Genomic DNA, 17269 nt, shown 5'->3' on the forward strand with positions numbered 1-17269 from the left:
TCAGTTCGGTATAAATTAAGCCGATCGAGAAACGTACACAGACACTTTCAGGTGAATTCTCTTCTGCAAAAGAATGGAGAATCCACACTGACATGCGCATCGAGGACTGTTCGATCAGTGGCGCCCTTTCTCTATCTTTTACTCTTTCGAGAAAATGGTCCCTAGAGAGATGCCTTGGCTGTAAAAAAAATACATGGAGATCGTGTTTAAAAACTTGACATGTTCAGTCCATTCTCAAAATTCCTAATCTGTTTCTCAATGCATTCTCCAAGATGAAATTTACTGGATTTAATCACATAGTGCGATATTCCCAAGGAGGAACAGCATGTTCAAAGCATCGACAGCGTCTCTCAAAGCCCATTGGCGAAAGAGCCAACATTATTCTCTCATCAAAATGTGCCGCCCCGGATCCGCCACTTGAAACGATCTCATCCCAGTCTTCTGTGGACAAAATATGGTAGTTTCTCGTCCAGGAGCCGGCAAGATGATGGTCAGCGAAAGAATCACACCCCCTTCCCAACTGAAAGCCAACTCAGCCCCACCGCGAGCACGCACTCCACGAAGGGAGCCTTTCCAGCCTTGAGGACAAGCGGGGAGAAGACGAATCGCTCCTGGCTCGGGAGATTGAATTAGCATTTCAATGATGCCAGCACCACCACCAAAGTTGCCGTCAATCTGGAATGGCGGATGGCTGTCGAGAAGATTTGGAAGAGTGGAACGTGAAAGGAGCAAGTCCAAGTGTCTTTCAGCTTCATTCGCTTCAAGAAGACGCGCATGTAGATTGATGAGCCATGCCCTGCTCCAACCAGTATGCCCCCCGCCGTTTTCCGCACGTCGGGCCAGCACGGTTTTGCAAGCCTGAGCTAAGTCAGGGGTACGGACGGGGTGAATCGCATTGCCTGGGTATAGCGCCCACAGGTGCGAAGTGTGTCGATGACCCGGCTCGACTTCGCCATAGTCGATCGCCCATTCTTGCAGGTACCCATTCTCGCTGATTTTCATGGGGGGTAATTGATCTCTGGCATCGCGGGCCCTGGGTACCAACGGATCAGAGGAACCCAAAATTTCAACAGAGGATTCGAATGCTCTCAGTAGAGCATCGATGATCTGAATATCGACGGTTGATCCTTCACACAGCACGCCTTTCTGACCGTTGAGATCGAAAAATGAATTCTCAGGCGACACGGAAGGATTGGTGACGAGATATTTGCCTGAAGCGTCCTTGATCAGAAAATCGAGAATGAATTCCACACTGCCGCGCAAAATAGGAAACATTCTTGATAGAAACTCGAGGTCCTGGGTGAATAGGTAGTGCTCCCATATGTGATATGACAGCCAAGCGCCTCCAAGAGGCCAAATAGTCGCCGGCATCCACCGATCAACAGGATCCGTATCTGCCCAGATATCCGTACATGAATGGGCCGCCCACCCTCTACATCCATACATGACCCTTGCTGTTTCTTTGCCCGACTCGGCCATGCGCTCCAGTAGATCAAACAGAGGCAATTCGCATTCCGACAGGTTCCAGATGTTGGAGGACCAGTAGTTCATTTGTAGATTGACATTGATGGTGAATTTGGAGCCCCACGCCGGGTGGAATGAGGGATTCCAAATACCTTGCAAGTTTGCTGGCAATGCTTTCACGCCAGCCCGACTGGAGGAAATGAGGAGGTATCGACTGTAGTTGTGATATGTTGTAATCAATCCCGGGTCTCGTGATGTGGCCAGCTTTTTATCTGTCGCAAGATCGGGAGAGTCCGACCACAATCGCAGGCTCATCCGGTTATAAAGAGATTGATAGTCTTTGATGTGTCGATCCCACAGCCGGTGAGTGTCGTGGGTGAGAGCAATTGCCAGGTCATCTAGAGCTCCTTGCTCAGGGTCCTCGCAGCGAAACTTGGTTTGCGCGGCGATGTAGATCAGAGACTCTGACGCCTTGACGATGAGATTGTTCCCAATGCTCGTGACTGAGCCGTCTGGGTCGGTTCGAACGTGAACAATGCAGCAGGCAGCATTGCTGTCTTTCCCACCAGGTGTGACCCGCATTGCGATGGAATTCGAGGAAACTTTCAACTCGTCCAAATACTCGTTGGTCTCGAATTCAAGTTCGCTGAATCTCGTCAACCGCAAAACATACTCTGCGTCCTGCGGACCGCATACTCTGACTGCCAGGACATTGTCAGGATAGCTCGCTATTGCTTCTCGGTGGTAAGTGGCTTCTCCGTACTTGTAGCTCACGCTGACCGAGGCATTTTCAAGATCAAGCTGGCGATGGTAATCGGACACCCGATCGAATGAATGACCAAAATCCATGAAAAGGGTACCCAAAGGCTCGTAATGCCGCTGACTGATGGGGTTCGCAAAAAAGGCTAGTCTTGCGATCCTCTCGGCTTCCTGGTGGTTTTCATCGCGAATTGCCTGTCTCAACTCTGGAAGATATTTGAGGGAGTCCCGAGGGGTTCGACGTTGAGGTCCACCATACCATACTGAATCTTCATTCAGTGCCAGTAGTTCATGGTCGGTACGGCCGTAGACCATGGCCCCTAAACGTCCATTTCCAATTGGAAGGGCCTCGTTCCAGTCACTCGCGGGCTCTGTGTACCACAGCCTGCTCATCTTGCTTTCTCACAGGGTGTGACGGAAGCTCGCTAGGCACTATGACCGCCCCTGACAAAAATGCTGTTGGAATCTCTCAGCTGTCGGGCGGTAAAACGACGGGTTGTTACGTTCGAGTCGCGACTCCATTCGCGCGTAGCTCGTCTGGGAGACATGATGTTGGCACCATCGGGCATGACGAGAAAACAAGGTTTGAGGGGGCCACCAAAGATGAACACCTTTGAAGCGAATAGAAGCCCATCGGGTATTAAGCGGGTATTTGATTCCTCGTGGGGAATGACTGTGGACAGTCGAGAACACTTTGGTTTGCAGATGTGATCGGATGGGCCACAACCAGGGCGTGTGTCACGAGGGGGAAACCATTCCCCCAGATATCCTCCACGCATCAACTCGAGCCATCACACTCTCCCACTCAATGAGACGACCTAGATTTCTCTGGAGACCTGGAGACTATGGCGAACCCCGCAAATGCTTGGAGAGGTCTGACCGTGTCACAGACCGGCTAAGATACATTCCCCTGGTTGTAACTGGTGGAGAAACTCCCTCGCAAGCAAACCCCGGTCCATGAGGCTGACGGCGCTTTCCGAATCCAATCCAGACATCTAAGCTCTACTTACTGAGTCAAGTTCCGTAGTCAAGCACTACTTCCCCGCCATTGTTCGAAAACATGGGTGCACCACAGAAAAGACTTGTGGTCATTCCTACCATTGGGTCTAAATGCCCGAGAATGCGGGTGTTTTCAATTCCTGTCGGCTGTGAGAACCGAAGTCCAGATGCTCTCTGCCCATAGTTATCCGTCAGGCTCATGTTTTTCCCAATTTGTGTCGGCATATCCCCATCTCCGTGGCGGATTGAGATGGAGCCAAGTGATCACAAGACTGTACGAAATACGTTGGTTACTCCAATCTCCTTCGCCGTCAAACGGAAACAGAGCATCTGGAAGGAAGACAGAAATATCATCGAATGGCGCCTCTTCGCAATCTTCTCACCCCCTTGCTTTCTCTTTCCATCATCTATTTATACATTTGATTGACAACGGTATACTCACCTCCCAGAGTGCTTCTTGTTGAGCCCAACCACAACCGGTGACTTCTATCGGTGTACAACCTCATGGCGAAGCAGGGCTCCCTGGGGTTAACCGAGGCCGAAATCCTCAAAGAAAAGGGCCAAGAGCATGTCGAAGAAGTCGTCCTCGCGCGGTTAACCGAGGATGATCTATGGAAGTTGTCCGAAGAGTCCCTGACCATCTGGTCCTGGACTGGGTTCCGGCTGGGGCTTATTATGTTTGTGCATGGCTGCAACCAAGCTGGGTTTGGAATCGACTGGGGCGTAATCAGCGGCATCAATGCTTTACCGGAATGGCACACCTACTTTGGATTCGACACCAGCGGCAGCACGTACGGCCTCATCAATGCCTTGATGAGTATTGGTACCGTCTGTGGAGCACCATTCATGGGCTTTGCAGATGTCATTGGGCGACGTGGAATCAACTTCACGGGAAACGCTATTGTCATCTTCGCTGCGATTCTTCAAGGATGTGCTCCCAACCTGCCGGCCTTTATGGCGGGTCGTTTTTTCATGGGATTCGGAACGTCGCTCATGTCTAGTTCGCAGTACATCGGCGAGATCTCTCCCATCCATCTGCGTGGTCGAATGGTGGGTTTCTTTGGTGCATGTTTCCAAGTAGGCAGCTTAGGATGCCTCGGAGCCATGATTGGACTGGCCAACTTGTCAGGGAATAATTGTTGGCGTGTTCCACTCATCCTCGAGGCCCTTTTTCCGACCATCGTTTGCTCGACCATCTTTTTCCTCACTCCCGAATCACCCCGTTATCTTGTCATGAGAGGCAATCGTCAAAAGGCCAAAGAAATCGTGGCCAAGTATCACACCACCAGCACAGACATCAATGAGCCGGTGGTGGAAATTGTCGTCTCTCAAATGGAAGAATCTTTGGAAAATGATCGCACTGGTTTCAGAGATTTTTGGGATTATCGCGTCTTCTTTACAAAGTTGGCTCGCTATCGTCTTTTGGTGTTGGCCCTGTACTCGCTGTTCCAGCAGTGGTCGGGCGGCTCCATCATTACCTACTACGTGAGTAGTACTGTTATCGGCGGATTCAATTACATGAGACGGAGGTTCGTGGAAAAAGTACTAATACTGACACCCCATGTGTTTGAATAGATGGTCGATGCGCTTAAGACAGTAGGAATCACGGGCACCAAGCAACAACTCGGGATCACCATCGGCACCACAGCAGTCTATTTCGTTTTTACCGCGGTCGGCTCCCTTTTGGTCGACAAAATAAGGAGGCGTACACTCATCTTTGCAGGCTTGATCAGCATGATCGTCTTTCAGACTGCAACAACGATCACTTCGTGGCAATATAGCCTCCACGCTACCAATGCCGCTGCCGCACTCACACTTCTCTGGATCTTTCTCTTCCAGACTTTCAGCGCCACGTTCGTGGCGACGATGCACAATCTGTATCCGGTCGAGATCCTCTCACTGAGCCTTCGAGCCAGAGGTATGGGTCTCTACAGTCTTATCCAAGGTGCAGCCAGCGCAGTGCAGACATACGGAATCAGCGTCGGCATTGCCAAGGTGGGATACAAGATATGGGGGGTGTTCATCGTCTACAACACCGTACAGCTCATTCTGTCGTATTTCATTTTCCCAGAGACAGGCGGCTTGAGCTTGGAGGAGATTGATACGGTGTTTGAAACCCCTGGAGTTGCACCAGTCAAAATGTCCCTGGACATTCAACGCGCAAAAAAGGAAAGACTCAGGTCAACAAGAAGTGAGGCATGTTGACCAATCCTGACGCTGGAATTCCCATGTAGCCTCGGCAGCGGGGAAAACTTGGTAAGGTTCATCCACGTGTTCAGGTATGTAGGTATACAGATCTGCCCATCGTCGATGTGCCTATGGGCTGATGCAGTGCATCAAAATGGAAGATGGCCACAAGCGCCTCGTTTGACCGTCAATTGAAGCCCAAATTCATAGGAAATCTGTTCTCACACAAATCGAGGAATTTACCCAAGTATACTATACACTAGAATACGCAGAAAATTCTCAACCATTGAAGAATCATCAAATTTGCAGTAACCAGCAAACAGAAAACGACCAATCAAAAAGAAACCAGACGCCTCGTGAATTCTATCTGTGAGTAGTCATGCAGGGTATCATTAAAGTACGTGAAATCATTTTTGCTGTGGTGTCGACAGGCCCAAGAAATTCAAAGTATCATCCGAGGCCGAAGATGAGAAGCTGGTTGGAGTGCCTCCATCGAGACTAAAACTGCTTCGAGATTTTGCCTCCCGAATGGTCAAACGTGTGCGTGGATGGGCGGGAACAGGCGCCAGGTATTTGTCCAGCAATTCACTCAGAATAGGAGAGCGCACTGGCTTGGGGAGGTAGTTGTTCATGCCAGCCTCCAGGCATTTTTCTCGATCGCCTTCAATAGCGCTGGCAGTCATGGCGATCACGAGAACTTCATTGACATTGGGATCGGGATCTCGCCGGATTTCGCGCGTAGCATTGTACCCGTCAAGAGTGGGCATCATGACATCCATCAGAACGATGTGGAAAGGATTCCCTTCTTTGGACTTGGCACGCAGCGCATCCACGGCCTGTTTCCCGTCACTGTACGCCTCACATTGAAGACCAAGGCTGGTGACAAATTTGACGGCAATCTTTTGGTTGATGGGATTGTCTTCGGCAATGCAAACGCGTATTTGGTCCCGAGGAATCTGGGTGAGGTCCCGTGCCTTAGCACTGGAGGTTACTCCAGTACTTGTATGGTGGAGGTCTTGAGACCAAGGTGTTTGCACAGCAGTCTTCTTTGGCGCCTTGTTGAACACCAGGTGGAATGTCACCGTAGTCCCAACTCCAAGGGTCGACTCTAGCCAGATTGCCCCGCCAAGGACATCCTCGATGATGGCTTTACAGATGCTCAATCCCAGACCGCTGCCGCCATAGGATCTTTCGGTCGATGGGTCAGCCTGAGAAAATGGCCGGAACAGACGCGCTTTTTGCTCTTCGGGTATCCCAATTCCAGTATCGGAAACAGAGCATTCTAAGCGCACACGTCCTTTTGCTTCCCTCACAGTCCTGGCCGTTACAGTGACTGAGCCCTTCGGGGTGAATTTGTAACTGTTGCTCAGCAGATTCATGAAAATCTGATGAAGACGGACAGGATCACCCAACACAACCAGCTCAGGCGGCACACGCTCCAAATCTTCAATTGTCTGTAATCCTCGTTCACGATGAGTGTATCGAAGAGCGCGAATGACCTCACTTATAGTCTCCTTCAGGTTGAGCGGGACAGTTGACATCTTCATTTTGCCTGCTTCCAATTTCGAAAAGTCAAGTATATCGTTAATGAGAGTAAGCAGCGTGTCCGCGCAGACACGAATAGATTCAACGTAGTCGTCCTGCTCTTTGTTCAAGGTGGTTGCTTTGAGTAGCTCGGAAAGGCCAATGACACCGTTCATCGGTGTGCGAAGGTCATGGGAGATGTTGGCCAAGAAGATGGACTTGGCACGAGCGGCATCTTCCTTGAGTTTGACGTTGTGCTTCGCTTCAGCCTCGGCCACCTTGGCTTTCTGTTCTGCCTCTCGAGCTTGGGCAAGAGCTCTCTTCTGAGTCTCGATCATGGAAGCGTTCTTGGCGCTAACTTTACGAATCTCACGGAATAGCAAGGCATTCGACAAGGAGATTCCAATCTGGTTGCAAAGAAGGTGGAGGACAACCACGTTACGTTGGGTAAACCAGTTGGGCTTTCCCTCAAGGTGAATGATGCCGAGCAGCTGATCACCCTGGACAATGGGAAGGGCAATCACGGATCGGCCCAGGGGGAAATTCGCGTGGTAGCTTTCGCTGACATTCGAGAAGCGCTCATCTTCGAGCACGTTGTGAACCAAGACTTCTTCCTTCGTGCGCATGACATAGTAAATGATCTCTTGGGCCATGCGCCCTTCGAATTCTGGAAGCGGAACTCCGTCTGGGAATGACTTTGGACCCTTGTCAGCGTCTGCAGCAGCCGCAATTGCGAACCCTTGCTCCTCAAATTCGGTGGCAATGACGGCAAATTCAAAACCATTGCATGAATCCATGATCACTTCCAGCATTTTGGTGAAAAGCTTGTCGATTTGCAGCTCAGAGGACATTACTTGGCTGGACTCCAATATACTGGATAGATCAATAATATCAAGACCAACGCTCGAGATATCAAGAGATCTCTGACCAGGACTGAGTTCACTTTGTTCGATCCAACGACGGCGCCTATCTTCTTCCTCAATGTGAGATGGCAAAGTGATTTCGTCCTGCGCAGCAGAACGTGTAATCTCCGATAATGAGTCCACAGTCTGGCAGCCAATGTCCGCCGTCCTGGATGAAGTCGCTGTTTTCAGCAACCACTCGTGCTTCTCCACAATCATCTGGGCTTTTCCACTTGCACTGATAGCTGTCCATGCAGAGATGGCATCTTTCATGACAGCGCGTGCCGCTCTTTTTGCTCCGCGTCGAACAAGGAACTCGCCTTGCAGTTCTAGAGCAAGCGCCTCCTCCAGAAGCCACCCGTGTACCTGACAGTGGTCTATGGCGGATTCGTAAGACTGAATGGCAGTACTGTAGTCTTTTTGCACTTCGCTGATCAAGGCTTCCAGAAGCAGCGCCCACATACCGTAATTCGCATCGGAGCAGCTTCGTGCGAAGTCAATCTCGGCCTTATACTGTAGGATCTTGTCCATATCCTCATCACTCGGCCCGAGCGACGGGGAATCGATGTGCAATGTGAGGAGTGAGAGGGATAGATAAAAGTAAACCAGATAAGAAACTCGCGCGGACCAAAGCCTGTGAGCGGTCTTGAGCAGCTTCGTGCCTACTTGGACCGCCCTGGCATAGTGACCAAACAAGAAAAGAGGTATCATGGCAAACCCGAGGTATGTGTCTCGGGGCCGGTCAGCATTGCTGGAATTCTCATCAAGCCACATCATGTAGTCGCCGGTGTTGTGCTCATCGTCTGACTGGACGTTTTCTGCATCCCGAAACTCGGTTTTCCCTTGAAGCGCACGAGCGACTTGACGTATCGCAATGATAGTTGCTCCACCACGGGTGTCTTGATTCCAATTGGGAACATCCTCGGGAGTCTCTTGACAGAAGGCCTCCAATTGTCCCATATCGTGTCCCAGGCAGAGACGGGCCACGGCCATCGAGGAGATGCTGATAAGGGAAATGTAGGGGTCCCCGATCATGAATGAGTTTTCCAGGGATGCTTCAATAGCCGGTAAAGTCGATGCCATGGGAACGCGCAAATGACTGACATACAGATTGTGGACCAAGAAGCCTCGACTTTGGGTCCAAACTTCGGTGCACCTTTCCAGTAAAAAGAGCGATGCGTCGCTTAGTCTGAATCCAAATGTCGGGTCTTTGAAGCGACTGAGCGCTATCATTGCGAGGTGGCAACAGCCAATCGCTGTTTGGGAAAATCCACCTCTAAAAATGTGAATATTCATCATCTCAATGGCCATTCGATAGAACGTCTGAGAATCATCCCAGTATGTGACCGACATTGCCTCCGCCATGACTGCACCAATCGTCACCACTATAGGGTCTTCACTCAATGGCTTTCGTACGACAGCTTCTAGATCCGCAGACTCAAGGTGCGCTTTAAGCTTCCGGTAGGCGACGTCACAATCCTCGAAGGAGGTGGGTGTACGCATGTGGACTCCAAGCTCGTCGAGACAAGTGAGGAGAGCCTCCATTGATCGGTGATGGTCCCCGGCTTGTGCATGAATCTTGGCCGAAATGACCCATGCCCTCGACTTACTGATGGCATCCTTGCCATTCGTGAAGATAGCCTGAATAAGCTCCAGGGCTTCTTCATTGTTTCCTTGGGACCAGGTCGTTTCAGCGGCTGCAATGAAAAGGCGAAGAGTTTCGTCGTAGTAGACATCAGGCTGGCGGTCGTCCCAAGGGGAGTCCTGAAGAAGTGCAATGCAATGACGGAAATACCAAAGCGCGGTGGGTCGAGCGCTTGACTGGGCAGCTGTCTGTCCAGCTTCCCACAAAATTCTTCTGTAGTCCACGCGCCGAGCAAAACGAGACCGAAGAAGGCGTGAGGAAAGTGCCACGTGATGGGCCATCGAATAGCGGCTACGGTGGTCGTGATAATACTTCATCAAGGCTTGAGAGATGATGAAGTGCATCTTTTCGACATTGCGACTCTCGTTGAGCAAGAGAGCAGCTTGGGCGAGACGATCATTCGCAAACCTGTAAAGACAATAAGCAAAGATAAAGGCATGTGTAGCGGGTCCGGCGCTTACTTGAACTCGTCATCAGTCTTCCCAGGGACGAGAAGATTTGATTGAACTAAATGCTGCAGCCCACCGACTGTATCGCCCTCGGAGTGTCTCAACAAGGTGATATTACGAGGGCAAGTGAGATCGACTCCTTCGGAATAGCCATCGGTGGACAGTTTGTCGTCGGCCGATGAAAACAGAAACTCGCTGGTCAAAAGCTTTTGCACGAGCGAGAAAGAGAACGGGCTCCCCAGCAGAGCTCCCCACACCAAAATGGAGCGAGCAGCGCCAGGAATTTCCTGGAGCCGTTTAGTGAGGAAGCCTAGACCCAGGCCTTCGCCATACACAGGAGCCACGAACTCGGTGAAAATGCGATCGAGATCGAACAACCATTTGGAATCTTTCCAGGAATACCAAATGCAGTTCTTTCTGTAGCAAGTCTCCAGCATGACTCTCACATAGAAAGGGTTTCCTTGACTCTTCTCTTGCACGACAGCTGCCAGTGGGGTGAGAGTCGGGTTTGGTGCCTGGTGCATTGCCGCAGCGACGAAGTTCATGATCTCTGCCTCATTCAGTGGGTGAAGCTCGATCTGTGTGATGTTGGGGCTCTCTAACTCAAAGAGCGCCCGAACGTTGTCAGGTGCTATCTCATCTTTGCGGCTAGTGAGAATGAGAATGCAAGGCAGCTTCACACGGATTATGTTTAAAACGAGCTCGAAAGTTTCATCGTCTGCGTACTCGATATCATCAAGGCATACGACCATTAGTTTGAATTGGCAGAGTGTTCTGAGAATTTCCAGGAATATGTCCATCAATCGCATGTTGTTGGACGCTGCATTTGCCAAGAAAAACTCAGCAGATGTCTGGCCTTGATTTAAACTGGGTATCTGGATCCGATCAACGAGGTCGTTCCCTTGACGATCGGGCCGAGTCACGGTCTGAGCTATTGATGTCTTGGGTGATACCGGACTATACTTGGATCCTGGAGACAGTAGCTGCTCCGGGAGGTCGAGAACTTTATGCAGAGTGGGCCATATTGGTCGCAAGGCATGTCGTACAATCTCATGGTACTCTGTTGTAACATCCCGCTCCGAGAATATTTGGCGTAGGAGGCTAGCAAGAACTTTGGCAAAGGGCTCAAACGGCACGCGCTTCGCTCGGTCTAGGCGTGTTATGGCAATATATCCAGACTTGCGGATGACGGGCTGGACTCGATTCAGGAGATCAGTCTTGCCTAGCCCTGCCGCACCACTGATAGTGATGAGTTCGCATCGCCCATTTCGGCGTGATTTGGTACCGGCCTTTTGCTTTGAGAGTGCACCCACGGATTCTGACGTTGCAAACAGGTGAGGGTTCGACAAACTGTTGGGAGTCACGCTGGCTGCAGGAAATGTCTCGCGATCTGTATGCTGAGATGAACGGGAGTGTGACGGGCTCTGCGTTTTCTGAGGACTCAGCATGGATAACCCTGGTGGTGAAAATTCGAAATTCGGTGGCATCTGGATCTGCTTGGGGCCACCAGTATCACTGTGTGCAGTAGACTCATGTGTGCTGACTTGGGACACGTGGTGCCCAGTGGAAGTTGAATTGGCCCGCGGTGGCAAGTGAAAGGATCCGGAGTCGCTTGAGACCGATGCGAGGTCGAAACTGTCCACGCGACCTTCTGAAATGGAAGAGTTTGAGGCCAGGGCAGATGAGGGACTCTGGGTGAATGCCTTGGCGAAAAGAGTCGCCTGGCGTTTGCTGACTTTGTTGACCACGCTTAAGATCGTGTCAAATTCCATTTGCCGTCCAAACATCTGCGAGGGAAGCGTGAAAAAAGACGAAACATCTCTCTGTGCAACCTGAAATCGGTTAAGCGCTTCGCTTTCCCCGTCTCCAAGCAGTTGAGCTATCTGCATCAAATCTCGCTTCACGGACGAGATGGTGTTGTATCGCTCATGGACGACTTTCTGCGTCATTTTCTGAACCACAGCCGAAAGACCGTCGGGCACGTCAAGTCGTTTCGCTGAGACCGGAGTCAACCTTTTTCCTAGCACATTTTGAACTACTTCAACAGGATCAGCGCCACCAAAAGGCAACTTTCCAACCAGCATCGACCAGAACAGGAGACCAAGCGCATAGATATCGGTGCGGCTGTCCGGCTCTGTGGGCATTCTACCGGTTTGCTCAGGAGCAATGAATTGTAGCTTGTATTTTGCACCAAGTTCACGGGAGACCGAGGACCAGCCTTCGCTGAGAACGTTGTCAAACGACCTGGCACCGTTCCCTATATTCGCAAGCTTCACTGCCCCAGTTTCTGCACTGAAATGAAATGCATCGCCACGAATCTCTCCATGTACCGTTTTGACACCATAATGAAGAATTTCCAAGCAATCGCAAGCACCGATGGCAAAGTCCAAGAATGTCGGTAGAGGAATTTGCTCGCTGGGGGTGTTGTTGTTATCGCCTTTCACACCAGCAATGAATGACGCCGGTCCGAAGGTCACTAGGTCTCTCAATCGATCGTGTCCGGGAGATTCGAATATGGCCACGAGAAATGTACCTGTATCCCCTGGCTCTGGCGACAGGCGTAATAAATCAATCGGCTTAATAGTGTGATTACAGTCTGGGTCTGAAGACTGTACGATGGTCTTGATCATATGAAACTCCCGCTCGAGTCGGATAACATTCGTAGATACGCGTGCGACGACGGGAAGCCAGATCTGCTCTTGATCGCCCCGCGACAATGAAACATCGCTACTGGTTTCGCTGATGCTAGCTGTTCGAGGGGTGCGCGTGGAGGAGCGAGCCTCCGTTCTGGGCGAGTAGCGTGTCAAACTGGATGGCCCCGAAGATGTAGGGTTAGAAGAGGTTGCGATCGGCGTCGAGATGTCCGATTCGACCACATGACAGTACCCATGAATATGCCAATGATTGTAGGTGGAATGAAATGGTTCTATGGACAGATCCCACTTGTAACCGGGTAAATGGCCGAGCCTCTCGAAGAGCCGCGTAGGCGGGAGCGGCAAGTCGTCGCCCATCAGATGGCTTTCATCCATCTCCCTCTCAAGACAGACGTTGTGGACCACTACGGCATTCCACGACTACCTGCAACGGCCAGTAGTCTCGGCGAAGCAACGGAGGAAGAGGTGTTCAGTTCGGGGAAGTTGGTGGCACGATAGTAGTGGATTCGACATGGGACAGCCCGGCGGAAGCGGCGTTGGAGGGATTCGTTATCGTGCGGATGAAGATGCTCCAGCAACTCCGGAGCGGCCACACAGCAGGACTGGCTTTCTGTTGAATCCCGCACTTCCAAGAGGTAGTGATGATCTCGGTAAGAGAACAATACACTGATCTCGACTGAGAAGCATGAAGCTCATACGACGATTGCGGTCACTGATTGTGACTGCGGGCAATTGCCAAATGCAGTGGGGATAGAACGGAGAATTTGTTTTTGCGGCCGTTGGGCCCTGCGGAGCCCTTGTGGGGGGGGGGTTTGAAGCCCGCATGCAAGAGTCGGTCGATCGTGCCCAATATCTGCGTTGAAAGCCAAATTCCGAGATGCCAGTGGAGTCGTCAGCTTTCTCAAGCATAATATTAATGATTTCGTGATATGCATGCTGCATCACGCAGCTGCCTCGTGCTGAAAGGGGTCTATTGGTACAGTCCCAGCTTCAAGAGCGGCAATGCAGCATTGCAGCCTGGCACGAGCATCTTTCGTCCTCACATTGGCTGTGGTCACTTTGTGATCTCCCACAATATGGATTGATTTACATCGGTCAGTGTTGCCTGCTCTTACGGCAAATTTGTTTAGAGTGTCAAATTGCATCGAAATTGATCTCGTCGTAAGACAGGGTATCAGGTACTTGTTGTGGATGAAACGCTGAGTCGCGACAGGTGAGGACTAAAGCCTCATCACCACATACTTATCATGTACGAAGGTTGTGGCCAAGGCTTCTAGGTACCTTTTTCTCTCGTCTAATATGTATACAGAGCTTCATCTGTCATTCTTGGAGCGCAGCATACATGGTTCAGGCCGGCTGATAGATTTTGGCGTCCTCCTCTTGGGCTACTAACAATATTCGGTCGTTTCAACGAGAGCACTTCGACGTGACAAAATTAAGTACCGAGGTGAATCGAAGCTCTGTCGTCACTATTTCAAATAGCCTCAAAGTGTATATATTCCGTATCTACTATTAAAGAGGTAGGTACGGTGTCTCTGACCTTAAGGCGCTTCAAGCAACCTTGTGGGATATATTTCCCTGGGCGGGAAGGTTGGGACAGCCCTGCCCGCCTCTTGAATGAGGCTTCACGAAAAGCCACAGTCCGGACCCGGGCATATAGAGGGGATTGCGCTTCAACAATGGCATGAATAGTTCATCGACACCCAGTTGGTCTCCATCCAGACCGATGAATCAATATGTCGGACTTGATCAAAGGGCTACGTTGGTGCCTGGCTATCTACTAGGTGCTGTACCGTCGACGTTTGGAGCCTGCCTACTGCACATTCACCAACATCATCACATACTTGAGTCAAGAATGATGAAGCAACTCATGTAATTTTAGCACGGTTCAAATCTTCTTCACGCATCACCGTCTAGGCTTTAAATCTCCTCTGCCGGTAGGTCATCCTGTCAAGCGGCTATGCAGGATCGCAAGAATATATGTGTGCATAGTCTCACTCGTGGGTGATATTCATGATTTTGATGTACAATGAGAATAAGCCCTGAAACAGTAAAGGGCACCCGGCATACATAGCTGTGTCAGCTGCTCATACCTGCTAAACGGGCGCTCGAGTGTGTTCACGCCCGGGCATTACTATGAAATCCAATATGTAGGCTCCAAGACCGATCAAGCTTCCAGCTTTCCAATCAACGGAAATTAGAGACGGAGCTTTCATCCTGGACTCAGCTTGAGCCTCGTAATAAAAAAAAATAAACAAATAAAAACGCAGATTTTCCCTAAAAAAAGACCTCGAGCAATCTGCTGCCAGCCGGCGAGGACCGCGGTCGGTAATCTTGTGCTTTGGAAATGTCGGCCATACTTCGGAATTTTGGCAGCCTGCGCACCACTATTGCACCACTGATCCTCCACTGCGCGGATGGAGACAAGCTGGCTAGCGGGCACAGTGGATGTGCTGAGCTTGCCTAGTCATCACGACCTTGTTTTCTATGCCGGAATCAAGTGCGTGGGGTTGAGACACCCAATCAGGCTCTCCTCGGGCCGTCTTGATTAACTGCCTGCTTATGCCGGATGCACAGCGGTGTTGAAGCTAAGAGCCCCCGCTAAGAGATAGGTGCCGTGGAGTATGGAGCTGTCAATCAATGTCACGTCCAAGGTTGTCTTGGGTTGGGAGTTCAACGCGATGTATATGGATTCTTTGCGCTCCCCTCCAGTCTACTAAGCCGCATACGGACCATGTCTGTTAGTCCCCGCGCAGCGTATCATGGCCAGACATGGCAATTCTGAGAAAGCTCGTCGTAAACAATTCATGATCGGCCTGGTTTACCGTTCAACTCGATGCGGTGCATGCTGAATATTGTCCAGGGCCACCTGTGAGGGATATGATGGAGTCAGAGCCTTCATGATGCAATCTGCACGCCGTTGCCCAAGTTTGGAAGATAACTTCCCCTTATGTTCCATGTGGACTCCATCTGACACAAGGATGATCAACTCGACATGCATCAAAGGTAAAAGTTCTGTTTAATCGGCTCTGGATGTGAGGGCTCAGGCAGGGACTCTCGTCAACCGCAATGCTGTGCACCTGAAAGCATGTCGGGAGTATTCCTGTTGGGTAGTTTGATATATGTAGCTTTGTGAAGCATTCTTATATTGACGCGGGCTACAGAAACTGCCAGCGTATAGCTATCCTGCCCTCGATCCGTCGATTCACTTTCCCGTGCAACGGGCTTGTAATCAATGCGCCTTTACCTGAACACTCAGACCGATAGACCACTTAGGTCATGTTCACCATGGAGTATGGAGATAAGGAGCGATGAGCTATCTAGGCTTTAAATTGACTCCCATGTCCAGCGTGCCAACATAGCACCAGCCCAGTAGGACTGGCCAGCCAAGCAAAACGGGTCCCCACAACTGGCTACCCTCGCTGGAATGACGAAGGTCAAACAGCTTCAGCCACCGTCTGTGGAACAAAAACCTGGCTAAGAAATATGCAAAGGGCAGGATCAAAGGTCTGGCCGGGCATATTATGTAGCCCCGACTCTTTGTGCAAGGCTTGAGGAATCATAGAGTTGTGTCCTCATCCAGCTTTGAGAAATCGTGATTCTTAGCCGGGCAAATCTGCTTAATTTGAGAATATGTCTCTTACTCCCGACTGCTAAGAATTCCGAGGACAGAGCGACAGAGGCACCTGGAACGCTTGCGACCGTACGAAGCAATTGCTCTCTCGTCGCCAAAGGTGTCGGTGTCTTTGAAATTGGGGCTCGAGTCATCAGTCCCGCCCCTTTTACATCCCCCCCAACACCGAGGTTTTGGAACGTGCAGCATGTCAAGCCACACCGGTTTCGTAAAAACCTGCCCGTGGCGCTAGAACGCCAGTAAATTCACCAGAGAGCGCCGTTCTCCAGAATAGAACTCTGTGAAAGGAGCAAATCAAAGCAGGGTTGGAACACGCTCAAAAAAAGACCCCGTGACTTTCAATGAAGCCCCTGGACCATCGTCCCAAGCCTATCTGTTGCGGCGTAACATTGTTCTCCAGAATTCAGACTGACTGACGTCGATCCCGACGATCCACATATGCCGGGAGAACCTCCCTCAAGGACCTCCGAAGATTTCATATTTTATCCAGCCGGGTGGACACAAGAGCCATGCGGCATCGGCATCACCGTGCCCATCGGGGATTGTCAGAAATTCTAGCACTGACATTGAAGATCGAGAAGGGCAAGCCACTTCATTAGCGGGTACGAGAGAACAGTCTTGCCCCTGTTCAACTAGTGGATCGTCTTGTCACCTGATCTGGACCGCTCTTTTTCAATCGGGTTTGCTGTCAAACCGCACTTTGGCGCCTCCCAGCCTCGGAGCCTACTGATCCAGTGACCGTCTTCCATCGGGTCGTGGACAATCCCAGTCACGTGCAACCGCCTGGTCTATTTCTGTCGACCGCGACCGATTCCGTCATCGCTCCGCGAAATGCTGGTTGATGAGGTACCGGTCCACTCAACCAGCTGATCCAAAACAGAGCCTCGAGTCACTTGAAGGTGGCATGAGCTCCTGCTCAAACCAAGTCCCCAGATTCAACTTTCTGTCAGGCAGAAATTGTGGCCACAGGCCTTACAGAGCAAGCGCCCGGCTCCGTGTTTTACGCATGAAATCCATCTCGAGATTCCGCGAGGCTGAGCTACCCAGACGTA

At 50.9% G+C, this 17269-nt stretch overlaps 3 protein-coding genes across 3 annotated transcripts; 1 reads left to right on the top strand and 2 right to left on the bottom strand.

Moving 5' to 3' along the window:
- Positions 1-378: 378 nt before the first annotated feature.
- Positions 379-2616, bottom strand: POX_b03073 (uncharacterized protein; the record flags this gene model as incomplete). The annotated part of the gene is made up of 1 exon (XM_050111978.1): positions 379-2616. The coding sequence occupies one exon, from the start codon at positions 2614-2616 to the stop codon at positions 379-381; it is 2238 nt and encodes a 745-aa protein (XP_049972324.1).
- A 1110-nt stretch (positions 2617-3726) lies between these two features.
- POX_b03074 (uncharacterized protein) lies at positions 3727-5427 on the top strand (the record flags this gene model as incomplete). The annotated part of the gene is made up of 2 exons (XM_050111979.1): positions 3727-4707; positions 4798-5427. 2 exons carry the CDS (start codon positions 3727-3729, stop codon positions 5425-5427), a joined length of 1611 nt encoding a protein of 536 aa, XP_049972325.1.
- A 389-nt stretch (positions 5428-5816) lies between these two features.
- Positions 5817-12958, bottom strand: POX_b03075 (uncharacterized protein; the record flags this gene model as incomplete). The annotated part of the gene is made up of 2 exons (XM_050111980.1): positions 5817-9888; positions 9942-12958. The coding sequence occupies 2 exons, from the start codon at positions 12956-12958 to the stop codon at positions 5817-5819; spliced, it is 7089 nt and encodes a 2362-aa protein (XP_049972326.1).
- Between the last annotated feature and the right edge of the window lie 4311 nt (positions 12959-17269).

The sequence above is a fragment of the Penicillium oxalicum genome, chromosome II, assembly GCF_001723175.1.
Source record: "Penicillium oxalicum strain HP7-1 chromosome II, whole genome shotgun sequence".
Classification (NCBI taxonomy): domain Eukaryota; kingdom Fungi; phylum Ascomycota; class Eurotiomycetes; order Eurotiales; family Aspergillaceae; genus Penicillium; species Penicillium oxalicum.